The 21,610-nt window shown below is 50.3% G+C and overlaps 2 protein-coding genes across 2 annotated transcripts; one reads left to right on the top strand and one right to left on the bottom strand.

The window, feature by feature from the left end:
• Positions 1-5,040: 5,040 nt before the first annotated feature.
• LOC120673763 lies at positions 5,041-7,334 on the top strand. Its single transcript, XM_039954766.1, has one exon. It carries the CDS (start codon positions 6,637-6,639, stop codon positions 7,138-7,140), a length of 504 nt encoding a protein of 167 aa, XP_039810700.1. The 5' UTR covers positions 5,041-6,636; the 3' UTR covers positions 7,141-7,334.
• A 6,843-nt stretch (positions 7,335-14,177) lies between these two features.
• Positions 14,178-15,650, bottom strand: LOC120674630 (probable transcription factor GLK2). The gene is made up of 4 exons (XM_039955781.1): positions 15,341-15,650; positions 15,176-15,252; positions 14,334-15,068; positions 14,178-14,234 (listed from the first exon to the last, which is right to left on the bottom strand). The coding sequence occupies exons 1-4, from the start codon at positions 15,648-15,650 to the stop codon at positions 14,178-14,180; spliced, it is 1,179 nt and encodes a 392-aa protein (XP_039811715.1).
• Between the last annotated feature and the right edge of the window lie 5,960 nt (positions 15,651-21,610).

The raw sequence follows: 21,610 nt of genomic DNA, 5'->3' as shown, positions 1-21,610 counted from the left end.
CGTTATAATTTGATAGAATTAAAATACTATTTGCCACCACAATCGTCGTAACATTTCGTTACCAGAATCTTTGAAATTTCGTTTGAACTATTAGTTAAAGGTTTACACTAGAGTCAATATTATGAATATCATTTTTACAATTTTTTTTCCCAATTATTTCATGCACTTTGCATTAAAATTAGATTTATACCAATAAAATCATCTAAATGATATAAAATAGTTAAATATAACTACCATTTCTAAAAAATTATCATATTTAAACATAAAGTACCAAACAATATATGGAGAATGTAGAAAAATTTTGGAAGGAAAATAAAAACTTTTTTATTTTGTTTACCGTGTGCTGATGGGAGGCACACGGCAAAGGCGGAGGCCAGGCACACGGCAAAGGTCCCTTTTTGCTGTGTGTCTCCCTGGACACACGGGCACACGGCAAACCCTGACGTCCGTCAGGCGCCGTCTTTGCCACTGACGGCGGCAGCAGCTTCGCCGTGTGCCTGTGGCCTGGCACACGGCGAAGTAAGTGCTTTGCACTGCCGGCCGTGAGCTCCCCAAACGACATTTGACGGAAGGAGCACGTGCACGACACGTGTTCCAACTTCGCCGTGTGCCTTGGTCAAGGCACACGGCGAAAATGGTGATTTACCGTGTGCCTGGGCTTGGCACACGGCGAACGATCACTTTGCCGAGTGTTGTTTATTTGCCGTGTGTTTTATTTCTGGCATACGGCAAATTTATTTTTTGTCGTGTGCCCGATAAAAGACACACGATAAATACGGAGGCACACGGCAAATTACCGTTTTCCGGTAGTGTATGACGGCCAAGAGGACACTTTGACCCCCCACGCACTACTTTATTTTCCAGGGTGCCCTGTGATCTCTCCTTTCTGCCTGTGCCCGGATTTCCCATCTTTACTTACACCGCAAATGGCGCAATCTACTCCTGTAAGCACGTTCGAGTTTCTGGCAAGTACGATAGTGTGCGTGGTTAGTTCGACCATTTGGAGAGACCTGCCCAATGATGATGGCCTGAATGAAAGTGATAGTAGTAGTATGCATCCTCCCATGATGTTGACTTGTGCTCAACGGATAGTAGATGGCTTTAAGTACTAATCATCCAGCATGATCCAAAGCTTGTCTTGTCTGTCCACGTAACCAATTGATCAAGCCCGCATCCTGTCACACCTAGGACAATCAGGCAATATCGCTGTCATCCTCCGAATGAAAACGACAGCCTGCTATGAATTGCGGCGTGCTGCGCTGCTGGAGTGCTGGTGCTGGCCTACTAGTGCGACGAAGGAGGATGGCTTGCGGCCCAACTTTTAAACAATAACGGGCCATTGAGGAATTGAATTTGGGCCTCAGCCCAAAGTCAATGCAGGCCACCAACAGCTTCCATCAGAGGCCCAGCCCATCAGCTAGGTTGCTTTACTGGGCCATGAAGCGCCGTACTTTGACCTGTCCCCACTTTCCGGGATTTTAGCAGCCGTGCACGCGCGGGGGATCGCTAGAAGCGATGGAATCTGCGTTGCTATCATCGAAGGAGCCGAGTTAATAGACCGCTTTTCAGCCTAATCAGCTAATTCTGTTTTGATGATTATTTGCTTGCATATAAGACGTGCTTGATTCCTCTAATGTTCAATAAATTAACATTTCGAAAGAGGAGAGAGATCTGCATGTATGCAGAGGAAAACAATGACCATAACATTACCCACATGCATGCAAATACGAAACTAAGAAAGCTATAACTATTAAACCGAATATCCAAATTTAAATTAGATTACACCATTATCTTTCCAAAGTAAGATCACACTTATCTATGTTAGCATGATATTTCAAAAATACATTTAATACTCAATAATAAATTATGGATTCTGAAAACAAATAATTTAAGAACATGAACAAATAATTATTTTCTACAAAAAAAATTAAACAAATAATTAATATACAACTAGCAAAACATTATACATCGCGAACATTAGGTTGTATAGAATAAATAATTAAAAAGAATATTGAAACAAATGAGTCAACATTACGTAATAGTTTTATTTACAAAGTGAACAAATAATTTGACACTGCGAAAAAAATTAGTTACACACAGATAAATAATTTTATATAAATCAAACACATGTACATTGTAAAAAATATTTTATAAGCATATATACATAAGCTAAACAAATTAGCATATAAAAAATAAATCATTTCACACATCAATTTATGTATCTAAAATACAAATAAATTAGTATAAATTAAGTATGACTTGCTCTTAAATGTGAACAAATAGTTTTACACTATAATTTATTATTCTTTATTGTAAATAAATGGTTTCCATAGCAGGTAATTTAATCAGATATATATTTTAGTAATATACAATAACAAATACACATTATACAAACCATGACAAAAAAATAAAAACTAGTTAAAAATAAAAATAAAAATCAAGATAAGAATACAAAAGCAAGATAAGTATAAATAAAAGGAGAAATGAAGAAGGAAAAAGAATGTTGTATAGGCAGGCTAGAATAAAATGATAGGAAAGTAAAGAATTTTTTTTCGAAAAATAGGAGTAAAAAGAATAAAGAAAATGAAAGGAGCACCAGCAGGATCCTTTGCACTTCTATCTGGCTTGGTGCGCATGCGCACGTACGTCCCTATACCGCGTTGCTGCTATTGAGCCACTGCTTTCTATGATTCTATCTGGCTTTGTGCGCACGTACGTCCCTGTACCGTGTCGCTATTATTGGGTCACTGCTGGACGTCCTGGGCCATACGGTTCCAAATTTTATTTCACACGGAAGATGCATAGGGAGCCCATTTAGACGATGGATCTGCAAATTGTAGCATAATAATATGGCACTGTTTGGCAGGGCTCCACCAGGGGCTCCAAAACTGGCTCCGGTAGGAGCCCTGCCAAACGGGGTGCTCCACAGCCGGCTCCGGCTCCATGTCCCTAAAAATCTGGTGACTGGAGCACTTTGGGTGAGACGGAGCCACGAAAGTGTGGCTCCATCCGGCTCCGAGCGGCTCCTCCTCATCCTTTCCCAGTCCTGCCCTCGGTGCGCCGCCATCTGCCGAACTCGCGGCCCGGGGCGGAGCTTCGCCGAGGCGGCGCGTACGGCGGCGGGTACGAACGGGGCGCGGACGGACGGCGCTGCGGGCGGGCGAGCGAGCGCGCACGGTGCCGCGGCGATCGACCGGGGCAGCGTGCCGGTGGTGGCCAGGGCGTGCGGCGCGTGGCCACGCCGGCGGCGTGCAGCGGCGGCAGCCCGCGGTGCACGGCATGGAGCGGCGGCAGCCCGCGGCGGCGGCACAGGTGGGTGGAGCTCCGCTGCAGGTGCGTGGGTGGGGCAGGGGGAGCGGGGGCCTGTGGCGTCCGGGGGAGGAAAGGGCTGGCGGCGGCCGCGCGGAGGAGCCGCGGGAGGAGGAGGTCGGCGGCGACAGCGGGGAGGGGCCGCGGGAGGAGGAGGTCGGCGGCGACCGCGGGGAGGGGCCGCGGGAGGAGGCGGCCGCGGGGAGGGACCACGGGAGGAGGGGGCTGCCGGCGGTCACGGGGAGGAGGTGGCGCTGGGGACCAGAATGGGGGAGGCGACCGAATGGATAAGGATAGGAGGAGAAAAAAGGAAAAGGGAAAGAAAAGAAAAGGAGAGGAGAAAAAAAGAAAAGAAAAAAAAAGGAAAGAAAGAAAAAGAAAAAAAGAAAAACATTGAGAAGGGCAATTTAGACATTTTATAACCTCAATCAACATGTGAAGCTGTTGTGCCAAACGTTTTGCAAAACGGCTCCAACTCCACCGGAGAAGCTGCTCCACCAGAGGAGCCAGAGCCGTTTTTGCTGGAGCCGGAGCCCTGCCAAACATACCCTGTATAGCCATCATACACGCTGAGTGGCCAAATGCTGCTACGACTGAACCTCCAACCTATGACACATATTTTTCAGGTAAATATAAAGGCGAAACATGGTCCTCGGTGGCCTTGTCGTTGCAGCCTTTGGCAGCATATCGTGTAGTGGATGTAAACGGATCAGATATGGACGGATATTGTTGATATCGTATTTATTTTTATATTTTTGTTCGAATACGGAGTCGAATATGGATAATGCTAGTTTTTACCGAATAAGATTGCAATGGATATCGACATCATAAAAATATAACTTTTGAGTATTCGGATACGGATATTAAATACTCGAAATCGGATACGGACGGATAAAAACTCGTCCAGACCGAATCGATCGAATTCGAATACAGTCGGAAAATATCCGTACCATTTATATTCTTATGAGCTAGGATGTACTCAGAACTCGGACATAGCCACATACGCGCGGCGGCACTTAAACACTGTCGTGCACGGATGCTTGAAGATTGCGTCCTCTCTTTAGTACTACCAATAGCGTCCATGTTAATCAATGACGTCGCTTAATTTGGCACAGCCGGGACCGACACGCACCAGACCAATGCCCCAACCTTGCTTCATCTCATCAATCAGGCCCCGCCCGCTAGCTTTGTTGTTTGTCAATGACCAGTGACCACGCACGTACTCTGGACAGCGACACCAGCATGGCGTGGCCTGCGTCCAGTTTTCTGTGAGGGCGTTCGTTCGTTGCACGCAACGCGAGCAAAGCATCCACGGAAGCGGGTTCACACAGGTGGTGGTGGTGGCCGGGTCGCCTGGACGGACGGAACGATTCTTTTGTTCACCGGCCACCAACCAGGCAACCGGAGTAAATCAAGGACGGCGACCGGAGCATAAATTCCGGCGGGCCGTCCGTCATGGAGCCCCCGTGCGTCGTCAAGATCAGCGGGCACGGCCTCAGGGATCAGGTATGCGCAAGCACCCAACGCCGCACATGCCGCCACCGCGTGGGCCGCCGCACCTAGCGGCACGGAAGGGGACGGCGGTGCGCGACGGCCCTCCTCCCTCCGGCTCCGGATCTGGCCGGCCGTCACTCGCCATGCCACCGGCCGTCGCCGCACCACACACCGATCGCCATTAATGGCGGGGACAGAGGGAACGCGGACACCCAATCGCCGCCCCTGCGATCCTTCAATGCGACGCCATCCATCCTTTCCGATCCCCCTGTATGCCTTCTTCTTTCCACATACGCCCCCGCAAGATCCTGCAATTACCGCTGTTCGTGCTGGCTAGCCTAGCGATAAAGCTGCCGGCGCTAGCAAAAGCAGATTGCGGGAGGAAAATTGCAGGTGCTGAAGAGGCCGCTCCGGGGCGGTGCTGAAGGATGCACGTCGGAGGTGCATCCATGGTGCGCTCGCCTCGTACTTGTGGCCGGCAAAACCATGTGCCATGCGTTAGCCTAGCTACTTGCACCGGTCTCTCTCCAAAATCAATGAGAAGGGGAACAAATAATGCAGCGCTAATCCGGCATAAGAGCATCTTGAACAGATTACTCATCTTTTTTAATACTGAAAAATTAATATTTTAGTGATGGAGATGCTCCAGAAAACTGCCAATCAAATCTTCATTATCTATAAATTTTTGGTAATCACCAAAATACACCTCTCTCCCCTATATATAGGGTTTTTTTCCTCTATCTATTCTTGGTGATTGCATTTTGGTAGTCTGCTGCAGCAACTATTACCTAAAATATAAAAATAGTTATTGGTAATAGAGAGAATATATTTTGGATATGGAATATGAGTAATCTGTTGGAGATGCTCTAAGTACCGTGATAGCCTTGTCACAACTCACAAGCAGAACATGCCACCGACACCTATAATATTGCTTAAGACGAATACGTGCATGTGTTTTTCTTGTATATACCCATTTGTGCAAATAAATTCTTTAGGTGGCAACCATAAATTCTGAAAGCTACGTTGATGCTGAAAGCCTAATAAGAAAGCTTCACAAAAACCTTTATCTGAATGTCAAGTATCCATGCATGACTGAATGGAGTATACGCTGTTTCTTTGAAACGCTTAAAACGTTTCTACAATTTACACACAAAAAATGGCTACTCACGGCATGCGTGGTTATTTTTTTTGTGAAGCTAATGCAAGTACGGGATTTGAGACCATATCGTGTGTGAAAACAAAACCACGTCACTAGCTCTGTTTTTATTTCCTTAAATTAATACGTTCATGATTATGACATTATTTACTTTTTGTTACATGAAAATCATGTCTTGAGTAGTACAAAATGTCAACAATATGATATAATTTAGAAATTGATTGCACTACTTCACTAACCCATTCATTTCAGATGCCTGTGTCCAATAAAAGCAGCTTTCTTGGAGCATATATTTGACGTGTAATAATACCTCCGCACCTTAATCCAATTTCGAGTGAATTTTATGAAACTACTTTTCTTTTACATAAGCTTTGAGAAAGCTTAAATTATGAATTTCCCTTTTATTTTTTAGTTCTGTGAACTTCACTTTTTTTTTCTTTGCCAGTGCTTCCGGTTGCTCTTTAAATAGATGATCTTCGAAGGGCTTCATTGCACATTTAAAAATAGAATCCCATGCTTCTTAAATCCTACATCAGGCCGGCCTACTCCATTCTGCCACCGTTGCATCTCGCATCGTACACCACCATATCTACTCTGGCGCTCTCCCACAAGCTTCGCCCACCTCCTGACCTCCCAGCCAAGCGCGCGCCGGCCGGCCTGCTGCCAAGACCGAAGGCATGGACCGCACCTACAAGGGCGGCATCAAGGCGTACTGGAAGCGCCGGGGCTACTACCGCGTCGACGCCGCCGCCGCGCAGCGCCGCCCGCCGCTCCCGACCGCGGAGCTCGGAGGTGGCGTCGCCCAGCCGCCGCAGCCGGAGGACGGCTCCGGCCGGCGCCGGCGCCGCGGGTGGCGCGTGCGCCGCGGCCAGCTGGGGCGGCGCCTGCTCCGCGCGCTGTCGCCGCGCCGGTGGCTCGTGCGGCTCCGCGACGCGTACGTGTCGGTCATGCTGCGGCTGGCCTCCTCCCCCGCCGTCGGGTACGGCGCCGGCGCGCCCTACTGCGCGTCGACGCCCCACGGTGCCGCCGTCGCGCGGCCGCCGCAGTTCAAGGAGTACGACGAGAAGGTGCTGGTCGAGATCTACAGGTCCATACTCGCGCGCGGCGGGGCCCTCCCACTCGCCGACGGCGCCGGCGCGCCTGCCGCAGCCGCCGCCCTACGGCTACCCACGGCTGTTTGAGCGGCACATAAAGATGTATTCTTCTTCCTTACCACGACTTCAACTACTTGTACTACTGAGTAGCAATGTAGTATCCTTTTCGGGCCTCAAAGCATTTCTTGTGTTCTTCATTCACAATTCATAAAAGTGTTTATGGATTCACATGTTTGGAATCGATCGAAAACCTTATTCATATACGCGTGCCATGGATAAAAGCTGTGTGCCAGTGTCTTGTGGGTGGCCTATCAGTGAGAGTTCATCGATAAACACTAATGAAGAGCTAAAATGTGCGGTAATTGCTTCTTGGCTCTTTAGTCAGCCACAATGGACTAATGGAGGCCATACGAGTAGCAGTAAGCAAGGTCTAGTGATGCACCATAACCATTATGGAGTTGGCGTTAAATCAAACAATAGTAAAAGTTAGCCTTTAGTTTTAGCTTAATCGTGAAAGGATAAAAAAATTGAATCTGATTTTTTTCTCTCTTGTTCATTCTCTCTCCGATATGCAAAGGTGGCGTCAAGAGGGTGGTTGAAATGATATTTTTTTATTGGAAGCGTACCTCATCTTTACTATTAGCAATGTAGGTACAGACATAGCAAAAACCTCTTTATATTGGGCTCTACCCTTACTGCTATTTCAGGTTTTACCATTGCTGTTGCTTTGCAGCTGAGCCGTACACTATGCAACAGTACTGCAAGACCTGATCTTGAGACTGACTCCAACAACGCCATAGGCATTCGTGAGTTTCCATTGCTCACAGTGTTTGCTTCACGCACACAAAAAATCCAGTCTCCAACACTGCGGAGGCAAAATCCCGTCGCCACCCCATCCCTCTCCTGCAGCTACCGCCGGCACCGCCCCCTCCCCTACTCTTCCGCTCCATCCGCTGCCGGCGGTGGGCCGTAGGAGGCGCGCGGTGTCCGCCCCCTCTCCTCCTCCCGCCGGTGTATGCGGCCGTGCGGCCGACGCGGTGGCGGCGCCGCCCCCCCTCCTCCCACCGTTGTCCGCGGCCGCGCGGTCGACGCGGTGGCGATGCCGCCGCCCCCTCCCCTCCTCCCGCCGATGTCCACGGCCGGCGTACACCTCGACGAAGAAAGTCGTCGACGGCCTCCTCGTCGATCAAAGGCGCGATCTTTGCGCCTCCACCTCCGCTGCTCTTCTCCCCTGATTTCTTGCGGAACGCCGAGACGCCCTTGAGCTTCATGCTCTGCTGCGTCTTGATGAGCCGCCGGCGCGACACGAGGAAACTTCGAAGAGGCACCACCGGCGAGTGCTTGTGGCCGTTGAGGGAGCAGTAGGTGTAGGGGCACACCCGCAGCGCCACGGTGCCCTCGGCATCGGTGGCGCCCAGTGCGAGGTCGAGCGTGTCGAGGAACTTGGCCTCCTTCATGGTCGATGAGCACGTGGCGCGGCCCAGGCCGGAGCCGGAGCCGGGCGCCTCCTCCGGGAACAGCACCTTCCCCCTGGTCAGCACCCGCACCGCCGGCCTCCGCCCCCTCCCCCTCCCCTCCTCCCGCCACGGCGAGCCTCGCCCCGACGTGCTCCACACCGGCCTCGCCGCCGCAGAGGGAGTAGGGGCACGCCACGCCGCGCCACTGCAGGGGACGGGCCACGCCGCCGTAGAGGAGGAGGCAAGGTCGGCGCCGCCGGAGTGGGATACCGGGGGGCAGAGCAGGCCCGCGGGGCGGCGCTGCTCGCGCGCGGAGATGGCCTGCCCAAGGCCGCGGCGGTGCGGAGCTCGCCTGCCCGCGGACCTCGCCCGCCCAAGGCCGCGGCGGCGCTGCCCGCTCGTGAAGCTCGGCCGCGGACCACGGATGGAAGCGCTCCGCCCACCTTGCTCGCCCGCGGACCACGGTTGGGAGTCGGGGGCGGCGGAGGCGCGAGGAGGAGCGGGGGAGCAGAGGCGGCGCAGAGGGGGCAGGACGAGGGCGGCTCGGCGGTGGGTGAGGGGAGCTGTGGCTGGGGGCGAGAGAGAAGTGGCGGCAGGCAGGCGAGGCGAGGCGCGGGCGCCAGGACGACGAGGGGCGAATGCGTCGGAGGAGAGAGGGAGCGCATTTTTCCATCGCCTCTCTCCTCCGAGGCATTTTGCCTCTCCGTTTGCGTCTCTTGTTGGAGACGATTCCTCATGCTACAGTAGCCTTGGGTGAGGCAAAAATGGAATTGCCTCCCCCGATGCCTCACCTGTTGGCCTCAGTCTGACATAAATTTGATGCTCCTGAAGTACTGTACCACGTGCACAAGTACTTGGTAAGAATATATTTATAGATTTACACGATGGCGTTTAATAATTGCCTAATAACTAGCAGGTATTCTATATGCCGCACTCACTATTTAGGACTTGTTTAGATCCAAAGTTCAAAATTCCAAAAGATTTATAAATCGCTTGCATAATGTACTAAATGTAGTTGAAAAAAAATCGCATTACACAAATGGACTGTAAATTGCGAGATGAATCTAATAAACCTAATTAGGTCGTGATTAGACACTAAATTGCTACAGTAAAGCTATAGTAAACATATGCTAATGATGGATTAATTAGGCTCATTAGATTCATCTCGTAGTTTACAGACGAGTTCTGTAATTAATTTTGTGATTAGTCTATATTTAGTCCTTTAAATATGAAAAGATTTCCTTTCAAAATTTCAAAACTGGGGAACTAAACACACTGATTAAGTGGGAACTTTGGAGTGTCCAATTATTCATGCAAGAAAAATTCAGACCATTAGAATAAAAGAATGCTTGCTTTCATTATTCTTTTGTTCCTATATGGGGTAAGATAGGAAATGAGTTTTGAAAGAAAATAAACTGAGGTCCAACGCCACTGTCTTTTTTTCAGATAATGACCTCGCTATTTCTTTGTTTCCTCTGCGTCTCTAACAAGCCTGCGCTTTTTCTACCCAGCCTCACAAATCTTAAACTCAAATAAACGATCAAAAACATCTATTCCTGCTAAAGAGAGACATCGCGGATTCTTTGGGCTTGCTCACATTGTTTATGGATCCATCTATCTGATGCACCATGATTGCTGGAGCTTTCATCAGGGGCCCTTGCATCGAGTAACACGTCTGAGCTTATCCTGCCAGAAAGAGATGCCTATCTACAGATTTCTCTCTACTACATTGTCATGTCACAAGAAATTAGAAATGGAGTGTGTTTAGATGCCCAAAACCCCCCATAAAATCCAAACTTTCCATCACATCAAAATCACATCGAAACATTAAATATAGCAAATGACACATGCATGGAGTACTAAATGTAGGTAAATAAAAAAACTAATTGCATAGTTTTGATGTACGTTGCGAGACAAATTTTTGAGCCTAGTTAGGTCATGGTAGGACAATATTTACCACAAACAAACAAAAAATGCTACAGTGTCTAATGTGACTTTTCTCCCAGCTTTTTCAGGGATCTAAACACAGCCATGGTACATTAGCCTCCCTACATTACTCATTGATTCCTCGAGTGCACCTCTCGCCAGAGAGAATAAAAAATCAAAGAGAGATATGGCAAGCTCCATAATCTTCTGAACATGCTGCCAAGCACTCATGCCGCCAATTGCTCGGATCTGGATTTAAGGAGAATTCATAACCAATGAAGTTTAGATAAATTAGTTCTCTTTGTGGAGAATAATAAAAGCAAGACAGCTATAGCCACCGAGAATCGCCGGCCGGCGCACTCGCGGAAGCGGACGGCGTCGGGGGGGGGGGGGGGGGGGGCTCTTGGTGTTGGTGTCGAGGATAGCGACGGGTCTGGGCGGTGGGCGCCGGCGGCGAGCTCGGGGTGGTCTTGTGAGTGGGCAGCGGGGGAAGCTGTGGGATGAAAACCTAGTTCATGCATGCGTTGAATGTTACAGTCCAAACCGCGTCGCCCCCGCGTAGGGCGACTCGGCGGACGCCCAGCCGCCGGCTGCCCCTTCCCCATCCCCCTTGCTGCGCTGCTGCCGGAGCCGGCCGCCGGAAGTCCGCACGGCACGCGAGGAGGGCGGCGGCGGGGCAGCCTTCTCCTCCCCTTCACCTGGCAGACGCGGCCGGAGGAGGTGCCGTGGGAGGCTCGCCGCCGGCCGGCCGGTGTCGGTGCTGGCGGCTCCAGCGAGGCTGGATCCGGGGCCTCCATAGCCGGATCTGGGCGCGGGCGTCATGGAGGAGGCGCGGGCTCGGCGGTGGCCTCGCGCAGGCGTCGAGGAGGCCGGTCCCGGTGTCCGCGGCCCGGGATCTGTGGCCTTAGCCAGTGCGGGGTGACGAGGCCTTCCGGCAGTGACGACTTGAGTTTGGGTCAGCGTAGGCGGCGTCTGGATGGCTTTGTTCCGGTGCGGCAAGATGGGATGGCACCACGGCGGTGCCACCCTCGATGCGCGTTCCGGGCTGGGCGCGTGCAGTGCCTTGGGTCTGGATGCTTTGGGCGAAAGTCCTGGCCGCCAGTCATGCTGAAGGTGATGGCAGCGGTGCCTTCGGGTGTCATTCTTTCCGTTGGGAGCGTCATTTTTTAGCTCCACCCACCTTTGTTTGGGGTTCTCTGGGCGAAAGCCCATTCCAGTTCCTGGATGGACAATGGCGGCGCCAGTGGCGTCGTGGCCTCCTTGGAAGTGTTGCTCCTTGAGACCCAACATAGTCTGGAATCGGCGGCTGAGGGTGGTGACGGCGATGTGCAGGAGGATGAGCTTCAAGGGGGTTGCCAAGCTCACGTGATGACGTCTCGCTGTTTTGGCGACATCCAGAGGTTGCTTTATGGTTGTTAGTTTGGCTGCAGGCAGCGGATCATGGCGGCTAGCGCGGCTTAGCGGCTGTCAGTTCGGTGTGGCACAATGTCTGAAGGCGACGCTTGCGGCAACGGCAACGTGGGACAACTTGGCTTGGATTGCGGCGGGTGGCTCGGCTATGTTGTAGTCACTCCGGAGTCGTTCATCATCGAAAGATGGCGCAAGCGACAACTTTGGTTTGCAGCCATGATGGCGGAAGCTACGTGCGTGTGCAGTGCAACGAGTTGCTGTCGACCAACGGGGCACGGTTCGGCAGTTTGATGGAGATCTGGGAAACAGGGCAACATTGTTCATCTTACCGACGACATTTCTTTAGACAGATCTGTGACATGGAGTAGTGAGGCGGACGTGGCGAGGCCCCCGTGTACGGTGTCTTCGGCGTGGCGACGAGAGGTGGCGTCCAACGGCGGGCGAGGCTAGGCCCCCGTGCGTTGTGTTTTCGCAATGGCAACTGCGAGGCAGCCAGCGAGAGGTCTAGATTCGGTGGTTCCACTCCATCGGACGGTGGATTCCGTTGCAGCGGTACTATGGCGTTCGGTCTTGCATGGCGGTGGAGCGTTGGATCGTGCCTTGGTGGCGACTTCACGTGCAGGAGAAGGTTGCTTGTCGCACCGGCTTGGCTTAACTCGGCCAGCTTTGCCTAGAGGAGTGGTCTTGACCGCGTTCCAATCCAACCGGTCAGGGCCTCTCGAAGTCGTTTCGTGTTTTTTTTCCTCGCGTTGATGACCCAATCCAATCGGATGGGGTGCGTTGTGGTCCCCGTGTTGACGTCCCAATCCAACCGGTTGATTCTTCTTTTTTCATTTTCGTTTTATTTTTCTGGCTATGGCCTCCCAGGACTGTATACTTGTATTTTTCTCTGCTATATCAATGAAATTCGTACTATTTTGTGCGGTTCATTAAAAAAAAAGTTCACGCATTGGTCTGGGGAGGAAGAAAGGGGAAGGTCAGAAGGAAGATGCACGGGCCAACTTGGGCCAGCTCAGCTCTTTGAAAGAGCAGAAAGGCCCGCTAGTAGCCCAGTCAACGAACCGATCCCATCCTGGGCTGGCTTGTTTGCCTCGACGCTCTACGATGCCATTGCTGTTTCTGCCGCCGCCGGCCGAGTCTGGCTGCTGTGTCCTCCTGTTTGCCCGAGTCTGGCTGCTGTGTACTCCTGTTTGCTCGGCCGAGTTTGCTTTTTTAAGTTTAAGTCACTTATCTCATTACACCCCATGTTTAAACATTAATTAGAAATATTAAATATAGGTTCATTACAAATTTGATTTCATAAATCGTGACTTAATCACGAGACGAATCTATTAAGTCTAATTAGTCCATAATTTTACCACTAAATGCTACAGTAACCATCCACTAATCATGAATTAAAAATACTTAATAGATTTGGAGTTAAACTTGCAACTTATGCATTTATTTTTATATTATGTTGATATGTGAACATTCGAATTTACATCCGAACATTCGTTGTGACAACGACTATAAAAACCAAACGATTCAATCCTAAAAGAATTGGCTTCGCCAAACCTTGAAGTGGAAATATAGAAAATGCATGGGATCATATATGACTAGAAGACCGGCCTTGCCTATTTTTTTCCCTGACCTTGCTACCAAATACTCCATCTGTTTCAAATTATAGATTGTTTTCACAATTCATAAAATACGTCTAAACATATGTTATATCTAGATAAATAAATTTCACTATGTATTTAGAAATTTACAAATAAATGACCTGTGATTTGGAACCAAAGAGTATAGCATTATCAGGTTTGTTGTTGTTCCAATCTACATCATCTGTTTTCATCTATCAGTGATCAAAGGTACTAAAACGAGTTTGACAGAACAAAGGAATCTAAAACAGCCTATATTTTTGACTGAGGATGGTGTACCTTGCAATTTATTGATCACCATGCTCTGTTCCATGTGCCCAAACCTAATGTCCTCTCCGCCGGCTCTCCCTACACTTAAGATTAGTTCTCAATATATGGAGCCTCCGTAATACAGGCAAAAACAAACGATGAGAGAAGTTTTTCAATTAAAATGCAATAGTCTTCCAAAGTCTTAAAAAGATCTCAATAGAAATCCACATAACCAACGTTCTCACACATGAGGAAATTAAAATCCATCACGAGTACACGACAAAAAAAAAAAACACCAAGCGCAAAGTAATCTAGCAAACCGACAGACCCCTATGAGAGTCCATTACCCAAAAAAAAAGCACCAAGCAAAGCTTCCCCTGTCCATTAGGGTTTCTGCCGCGCTACGGCCGCCGTCGGGTGTCGGCGCGGCCACCCGTTATTCATGCTAACCGGTCTTGTACCAAAGGAATCCGAAGTCCCATGAAACCTCGGCGTCGTCGATCTGCAGTCGATCACCATCCACCAGAATTCAGAATTATTTCCTGACTGAATAAGCTAGCCAACGCGATGGCGTTTTTCAAGACAGCTCGTGGCTTATTACCTTCCAGTATCGTTCATGGATGCTGCTGCTGCCAGGCGGACTCCCGGAGCCAGCGGGAGCAGCTCCTGCTGGTTCGCCACCTCGCCCTTGTCCCTCTTCAGGTCCGGCGGCGGCCATCTCAGCTGCTTCTGGTTCGGCAGGGAGCCCTTGTCCATCTCCTGCTTTGGCGCCCATCTCAGCTGCAACCAGACCTTGCCCGTCTTCACCTTCGGTGGCCGTCCCCAGCTGTGCCGCCATAGCTATCTCCTCCGCCTCTTCGTACCTCATCATGCTGGCCATCTCAGCCTGCCGCGCCGCTTCTTCTTGTTTTTTGAAGAGCTCCCGCCGCGCCGCGACGGTGGCCTCCGGGGGCGGCGCAACGCGCTGCTGCTGGATCGGCTGCGCCATGGGAACTCCCCCCGGACCAAGGAGCCAGTCCGTTGCGGTAGTGTTGACGCCAAAGCAATCAGCTGGTGGTGTCTGGAGTAGTAGCTGCTGGCCATGATGCTGCCCTACCTGCAGCTGGGACGACACGCTAAGATCCGCGAAGGGTGCTTGTGGTTGAGGAGGAAGGGTGTGCGCGTGCAGCGAGGACGGATCCGGAGCCGGTTCTTGAGCTTGAGCTTGAGCTTGAGGCGGAGTAGTAGGCAAAGGCGTTTGAGAGGAAAAAGCTTCTGCGTGAAGGGTCGGCCGTTCGTCTCCTCCTTCGTTGTCAGGGATGCGCTTCTCCTCCTGCTTCAGGCTCAATCGGTACTTCTGCAACGCGTGAGCATCAGACGTTAGAAAAAAATTAAAAAAAAACGATAATGTATGCAGTTGCTAAAGTTTTTTTAATTAGTCTGCCAAAGAGGGTTTGTGATCACCTGAAGGTGGCTCGCGACATTCTCTCTAGTAATTCCATCAACGTTCATCAAGGCCAGTATTTTCTTGGGCACAGCATCTGTAGACAATGCAAGCAGCAGGAGGAAATGGAATTAGATTAGCTTAATCTTCGGAGTCCTAACACATCAGGAGAGATAGCGTGCTACCTTCCCCGAGGATGCTGTAGGCTTTCAGAAAAATGTCGTGCAGTTCTTCACTCCACACGACCCTCGGCTTCCCGCGCTGCTGCTGACCGTCGCCGGAGCTGTCGCCGCCGCTCGGCGGCGAGGGAGTCGCGGGCCCGGCAGCCGTGCTGGAGGACGCGACCTTCTTCCACTTCGTGGGCTTGCCCTCCATGGACGACGGCGGTGGCGGTCGCGGCGGCCTGGACTTCTTCCGCTTCCTAGGCTTGCTCTGCGCAGCCGGCTCCATGGCGGAGCCGAGGCTGCCGTCATCGCCGGTGGCCTCCGGCGCCATGGCAGAGGCTTGCGGCGGTGTCATGGAAGATGGTCATTCAGATACACACGCGGGGAATGTAAGCAAAGAGAACGAATGGGCACGACGATCCGTCGTACGGATCCATGGGCGTCGATGGTTATATAGCACACGGCCACACGCGGTGGTTGACGAGTCGGTTAAAGAAAAAAAAATCTACTCCATCACGGTGGATGCTTTGGAATGCGACGGTTAACAGCTGGAGCGTTTTCTCACTTTATCTGTAAAGGAATATTCTTAACCGGTTTTTTCAAAAAAAAAATTCTTAACCGGGAACTGCAGGAATTCCTGGATACAGACTGGCACGCATGCGGCGGAGCGCGGCCGGGGTTAGATTTGCGCGGTCGGTTGGTGTGTCGAGGGATCGGCTTGTCGTCGATTGTTTGGGTTTGGGCTGATCCATACTCCTAGTTTGTTTGCGTGGTCAGTTTGTCAAAAAAAGAAGAAGCAAAAAACAGAGTACCCAAACTGGACTCTCTCTCTCTCTCTCCGTTCCAAATTAGGGGTTTTGGTATTTTTACTTTGTTTCAATATGAAATGGTGATTTTGCTTCTAATTTTTGGACTCTGCAAATTTACCTCGGCCTACTTTTTGAAAACGAAGGAAGAGTTCACCCTATTCCGTGAAAGCCAATTAATGTTGTTAAAATTACTTTGAAAAGACCAATTTGCCTTTATGGATTTGCCTCTATTATTATGTGAATTTGGTAATTTTACCTTATTTTGAATAGAAGAACTTGGGTACATTTTGAAAGGTCTAGAAAGAATTTTCACAAGCAAATTCAAACCAGATTTTTATAAATTTCAAACATGACTGAAATTTGATAAATTTTTTAATTTTGACAGCAACATGACACAACATGCATTTAAGTTCAAAAGCACATAACTTGAACTATATATCAAACAAAAGCACCATAGCACACATATATATGGCCCATTAATCAAAAAAAAAAAAGAGTAGCCGGACTGGACTCTCTCTCCATCCCAAATTTGATATTTCTAGACATATAGTCTTTGTTTTGCATCTAAATATACATTATGTATAAATAAATAGCAAAATTTATGAATGTAGAAAAGCTCAAACGCCACAACTTGCAAAAAGATGTCGCAAAAAAAATGTTAGGATAATTTTTGTACACTTACCAAGTTCAAATTGACATATAATCCTAACAAATATTGTTCTTCTTGAGCATTCTCCACAGTTAATTTAGCAGTGGCTTTACCCCATCAACATATGAGTTTTTCCTTTTTCGCCTCCTTCTTAGAGCAAGAATAATAATTTAGCCCACTGCTGGCTGTAAAGATACTTGTAGTCTACCTGTCAGCCCTCGTAATTGGTTAGTCTATTTATCATTAATGTATAGCCCACATATATCTCTTACAAGTTTCTTGGTTCTTGTGTCCAAGCAGGCTGTAAGCTTAGGCATATCTCCGTGGGAGTGTTATAGGAGTATCATGGACATTAAATTTGCTAACATGTACCAATAGTATGAAGAGAGAGAAAAGAGGAGTGTCATGAAATATGAGAGGAGTGTCATCACCATGACACTCCACTGGCACAGTTCTCAAGTTTCCAGTCTTGGTAATTGTGTCGATGATACTCCCACTGAGACTGGCCTAACAGCCCACTTCCTCTCTCTCTATCTCCTTTTCTCTCTTCTCCATCTTATCATTTAATCTGCTTACAGGCTGCTATAATACTTGCTCTTACCGAATGCGAGGCGGAGCTGCGTTGGTAAGCGGCGGACCAATAAGCTCCACCGGCGAGCATTAACCTGCGCATAAAGAGTCCATTTAGAGCGTACTCCCTCCGTCTCAAAAACAAGTAATTCTAGGATTCAAAATTTGTCCTAAAAAATAAGTCATCTTACCATATTTAGAAAGTGTATGTGCATGCAAGAATCTATGGATAATAAATAAGGGTAAACATGGTCATTTTACCTTGTTGTTAATTTGTCATAGAATTCCTAGGATGATTTATTTTTTGGGAGGGAGGGAGTAACCAATAAATAACTAACTTTTATACATAACAATTACAAACAACAATTAGTTAATTTTACTCATGAACCGAAAGCAAACACCTACTGTAAAGGGCTCATATAAAATACAATAAAAATAGCTAAATTTGAGTTCAAAAAATTAAAGATAATTCTTTAAGGAAGTTAGCAGAGGAGTTCCTTACCTATTTTTTCATGTAAGGATGGATTACCAAAAAACAGAAGGAAAAAAAAGATAACTGTGAGAGCCTACTTAGAAAATTTTAATATCATCAGCAATAACTAGTTTTGCCCAACGGGTAACTAACTGTAATTCACTTATGAAAGTGGATCGCAAATAATTACTAAGTTATTTGTCATAATTGTAGAAATGATGAAAAAGTACAATAATACACATTATTTTTAGAATAGAAAATTATGAAAAATATCACAATTTGATTTTTAAATTTTAACCACAACTGGGACTAAATAAAATAAGCTAAACACATAAGACTGACTTCAACAAGACCGCGCATAAAGCATTTTTGCCTCTCGCTCGTCACTGTGCTGAGCCAAACGAGCAACCCAAATTGCCTTCGAGGACAGAGGTGCCTCTCTCCTCAAACGCACCCGCAAAGGAGGGAGAGGGAGGGGCCAGGGAGGTCGGCCGGGGGAGGAGGGAACTCCGGGCGCAGAGAGGCTCGGGCCGGCGGCGGCGTGGGGCGGGGTGGAGGAGATGCGGTGCCATTCTTGGGTGGAGATGAGGCGGGGAGGAGGAGAAGAAGAGCGCGGTGGCGTCGAATCGACTCCTCCGCCGTTCAATCGAGCTCAGCCGGCGTCGAATCGACTCCTCCACTGTTCAATCGAGCTTCCCGTCACCTCCTCCACGTCCACGCAGGGCAGCACCGGCCAGCGAGGGAGGCCGGAGCCTGCCGCGCCCAAGCCTGCCCCAGCCACGCGGGCCGCTGCCGACACCGTCGCTGCACTTGCTCACCTTCCCATGCTCTGCTCCGCCGCCGCGTGGGCCACATCCACGGCAAGCTCCTGGGGCGGCGGGGCTCGCGGGCGGAGGGAACAGAGGAGGGGAGGAACGCGCCGCGGAGGCCCCGCCACCCGTCATGGCCGCCGCCGGGGAGGAACGCGCCGCGGAGGCCCCGGCGCGTGCGAGCGGGAAGGAGACGAGAGAGCAGGGGAGGAAGGGAAAAAGGGGAAAAGAAAAAAAGAAAAAGAGAAAATACAATAGGAATGCAATATCTGTTGGAGACAACACCAAATGCCTTAACTCTTTGTTGACGCCTTTCGGGATCAACACACGAACGCACTCGAACGTGCGGCGCGATGAGAAGCTTGCTGTGGCGCCTCCTGCGTAGACCAGTTAGACCGGTTATACTGAGCGGTCAGACCGGTCACCGCCGGCGAGAACGGTGACGAACCTACGAACGTTAGCCCGGGAAGACCCGTCGGGGCAGGCGCACATAGGGTTGTTCTCGGGTCGGTATGCCACCTAGAACGCCCTCAATCGATGTAGAGACGAAGAAGGAATATCAAGTAGTAGATTGGAAAAACTAGGGCAAGAGAAAATAAAAAGATAAAAGTTGTATTGATTGATCGATTGGATACCCTCAATCGGCCGTGACCCTTTATATTTATAGGGTGGGTGGACTTATCCCGCAAGGAATCATATTACAGATCTAGATCTACAAGAAGTTCCAGTTGTATTTGGATTCCAGGTAGACCAGTCTGACCGATCTAACACCCGCAAATTTACCAAGTTAAATCACTAGTTAAAAATCAATTTCGAAACTTTGTAAAAATCCTTTGAGCTCAATCTCTGTTGTCATCTAAAACCCATCTTTTATCTAACAACCATCCAATTATTAACTTCCCTTCAAATTCGTCATTGCAGCTTAACCCTTCCTCTAATCTTTTCTTTCCCTAATCCTTTTACTCTCTCCATACCTCATCACGTTCTAGGCTTGCAGTCAGACAAGCTGCACTAGCAAGCTAGCTCAAGCAGCACACACACGACATGCAAGCTCGCACGCCAAGCGCCTTGCCGTGCTCACCTTTCTCTCCCAAACACACACAAGCATACCAGGTCGCGTGCGAGCACGCCGAGCCAGGCCCCGCCGCCCTCGTTCAGCTCGACCCCACGCATGCATACAGCAGCAGCACAGCCATAGCACGCGCGACGCAAGCCGAGAAAAAGCCGGGATTCGCTCGCGAGCTTCGCGGGCAATGCAGCACGCCGCACCGCGCCACCCGCGTAGTGCCAAGCCGCTGCCGCCGAGCCACCGTATCGTCCCATCACCACACCGAGCTGCTCGCCGGGCCAAAGCCGTGCCGGCCGCCGAGCGCCACAGCGCCTCAGCCTCGCCTCCCACGCGCAAGGCCGCACGAGCACGCCAGGGTGCCTACCCGACCCGTCCCTTCACGGCCTGCCGCCCCTGCCGCCTCGTCGCGAACGCCGTCGCAACGCCATTGAAGGCAAGCAGGAGAGCGTTGGCACAGCACCCGCCCCCGCCACCTATAAAAGCCGCCCAAGCTACTCGCCACCGCCACGCCGAGTTCGCCGTGCCACCAGCCCCGTCGCCCTTCTTCTTCCTCGCTTCAATTTCCCCCTCCTCTGTTCTTCGAGCGAGAATAGAGTCACGAACGCCGCCGTCGATCTCCCCGACCGAGCAATCTTATTTCGATTCCTTCCACGGTGAGCACCCCGATAACCTCCTCCACCAGCCCCAGCTCGCGCCCCTCCCTCTCCCTGCCTGAGCCAAGCTCCCCACGAGCTCCCATGGCCGCAGCCATGGCTGCCCAGGGCGGATCCCCTCCTGATCGCTTACCCCTGCCCGGAGTCACCGGAATGAAACCCCCTCACCCTCCTCTCTCTCTCCCCATGCCCTCGAATTTGAAAACGGTGGGCCGTAGCTTATCCCGGCGAAGATCCGGCGAGCTGCCACTATGGGGTGCTGGCGGCGCCGCCTGAGGATGTCGTCGTCCTGTCCCTCCTCTTTTTCCGTGACAGATGGAAGCTATGGGCCTTGCGGCTCTGTCCATCACGACCAGCCCAAGAAAATCAATAGCCCAACCAGCACAAGCCACGTCCTTAGCTACTACACTAAGCCCGTTAAGCTCCCCTCCATTTATATCATAATATTTTCGGAATTTAATTAGGTGCTCCAATTACAAAGTCATATCTCACCCATCCAAACTCCGATTCACTTAATTCTTTCTCCTACATTCTTTTAAAATCATATACCATTTACTCCTCCTATTTTTCATCTTCTCGGAGCTCATTGTTTTTTTATCTTATGTGGTGCTTGTTTGTGTTTGCCGTGGCACCGTAATTAGGGCCTGTTTGGCAGGGCTCCGGCTCCTCCAAAAATAGCTCCGGCTCCGGCTCCTCTGGTGGAGCGGCTTCTCAGATGGAGTTGGAGCCGTTTTACAAAATGTTTGGCAAAACAGCTTCACCTGTTGGATTGAGGTTGTAAAATGTCTAAATTGCCCTTCTCTTTATTTTTTCTTTCTTTCTATTTTTCCTTTTCTTTCTTTTCCTTCTCCTCTCATTTCCTTTTCTTTCCCTTTTCTTTTTTCCCCACCTCTCCTCTTATCCATTCGCTCCCCTCCCCCATCCCCAGTCTCCTTCCTCGCACCCCCCTGCTCCACCCCTTCGTCCGTGCATCCGCAGCGCCGGCCTCCCTCACGCTCACCTCCAGGAAGCACGTCGGCGCCCCTAGATTGGAATCGGAGGCCGGGACGCCGGCCCATCTCCATCCCGCCAGGCTCCCGTTGCCACTAGGCCTAGCAGGTCTCTCGTGCCGCCAGTCGCTCGGCCTCCCGCGCAGCCGGACGCTCGGCCTTCGAAGCAGTAGCCGCCGCTCGCCTCCCGTGCAGCCGCTGCTGGTCTCTATCCGCCGCGCGTTGGGCTGCCCCCACGGCGAGCTCCCATCGGCCGTCCTCCTTCCCTACG

This window comes from Panicum virgatum, chromosome 5N, assembly GCF_016808335.1.
Source record: "Panicum virgatum strain AP13 chromosome 5N, P.virgatum_v5, whole genome shotgun sequence".
Classification (NCBI taxonomy): domain Eukaryota; kingdom Viridiplantae; phylum Streptophyta; class Magnoliopsida; order Poales; family Poaceae; genus Panicum; species Panicum virgatum.
The sequence above is the reverse complement of the archived record's forward strand: the minus strand, read 5'-3'. Positions and strand labels throughout refer to the sequence as shown.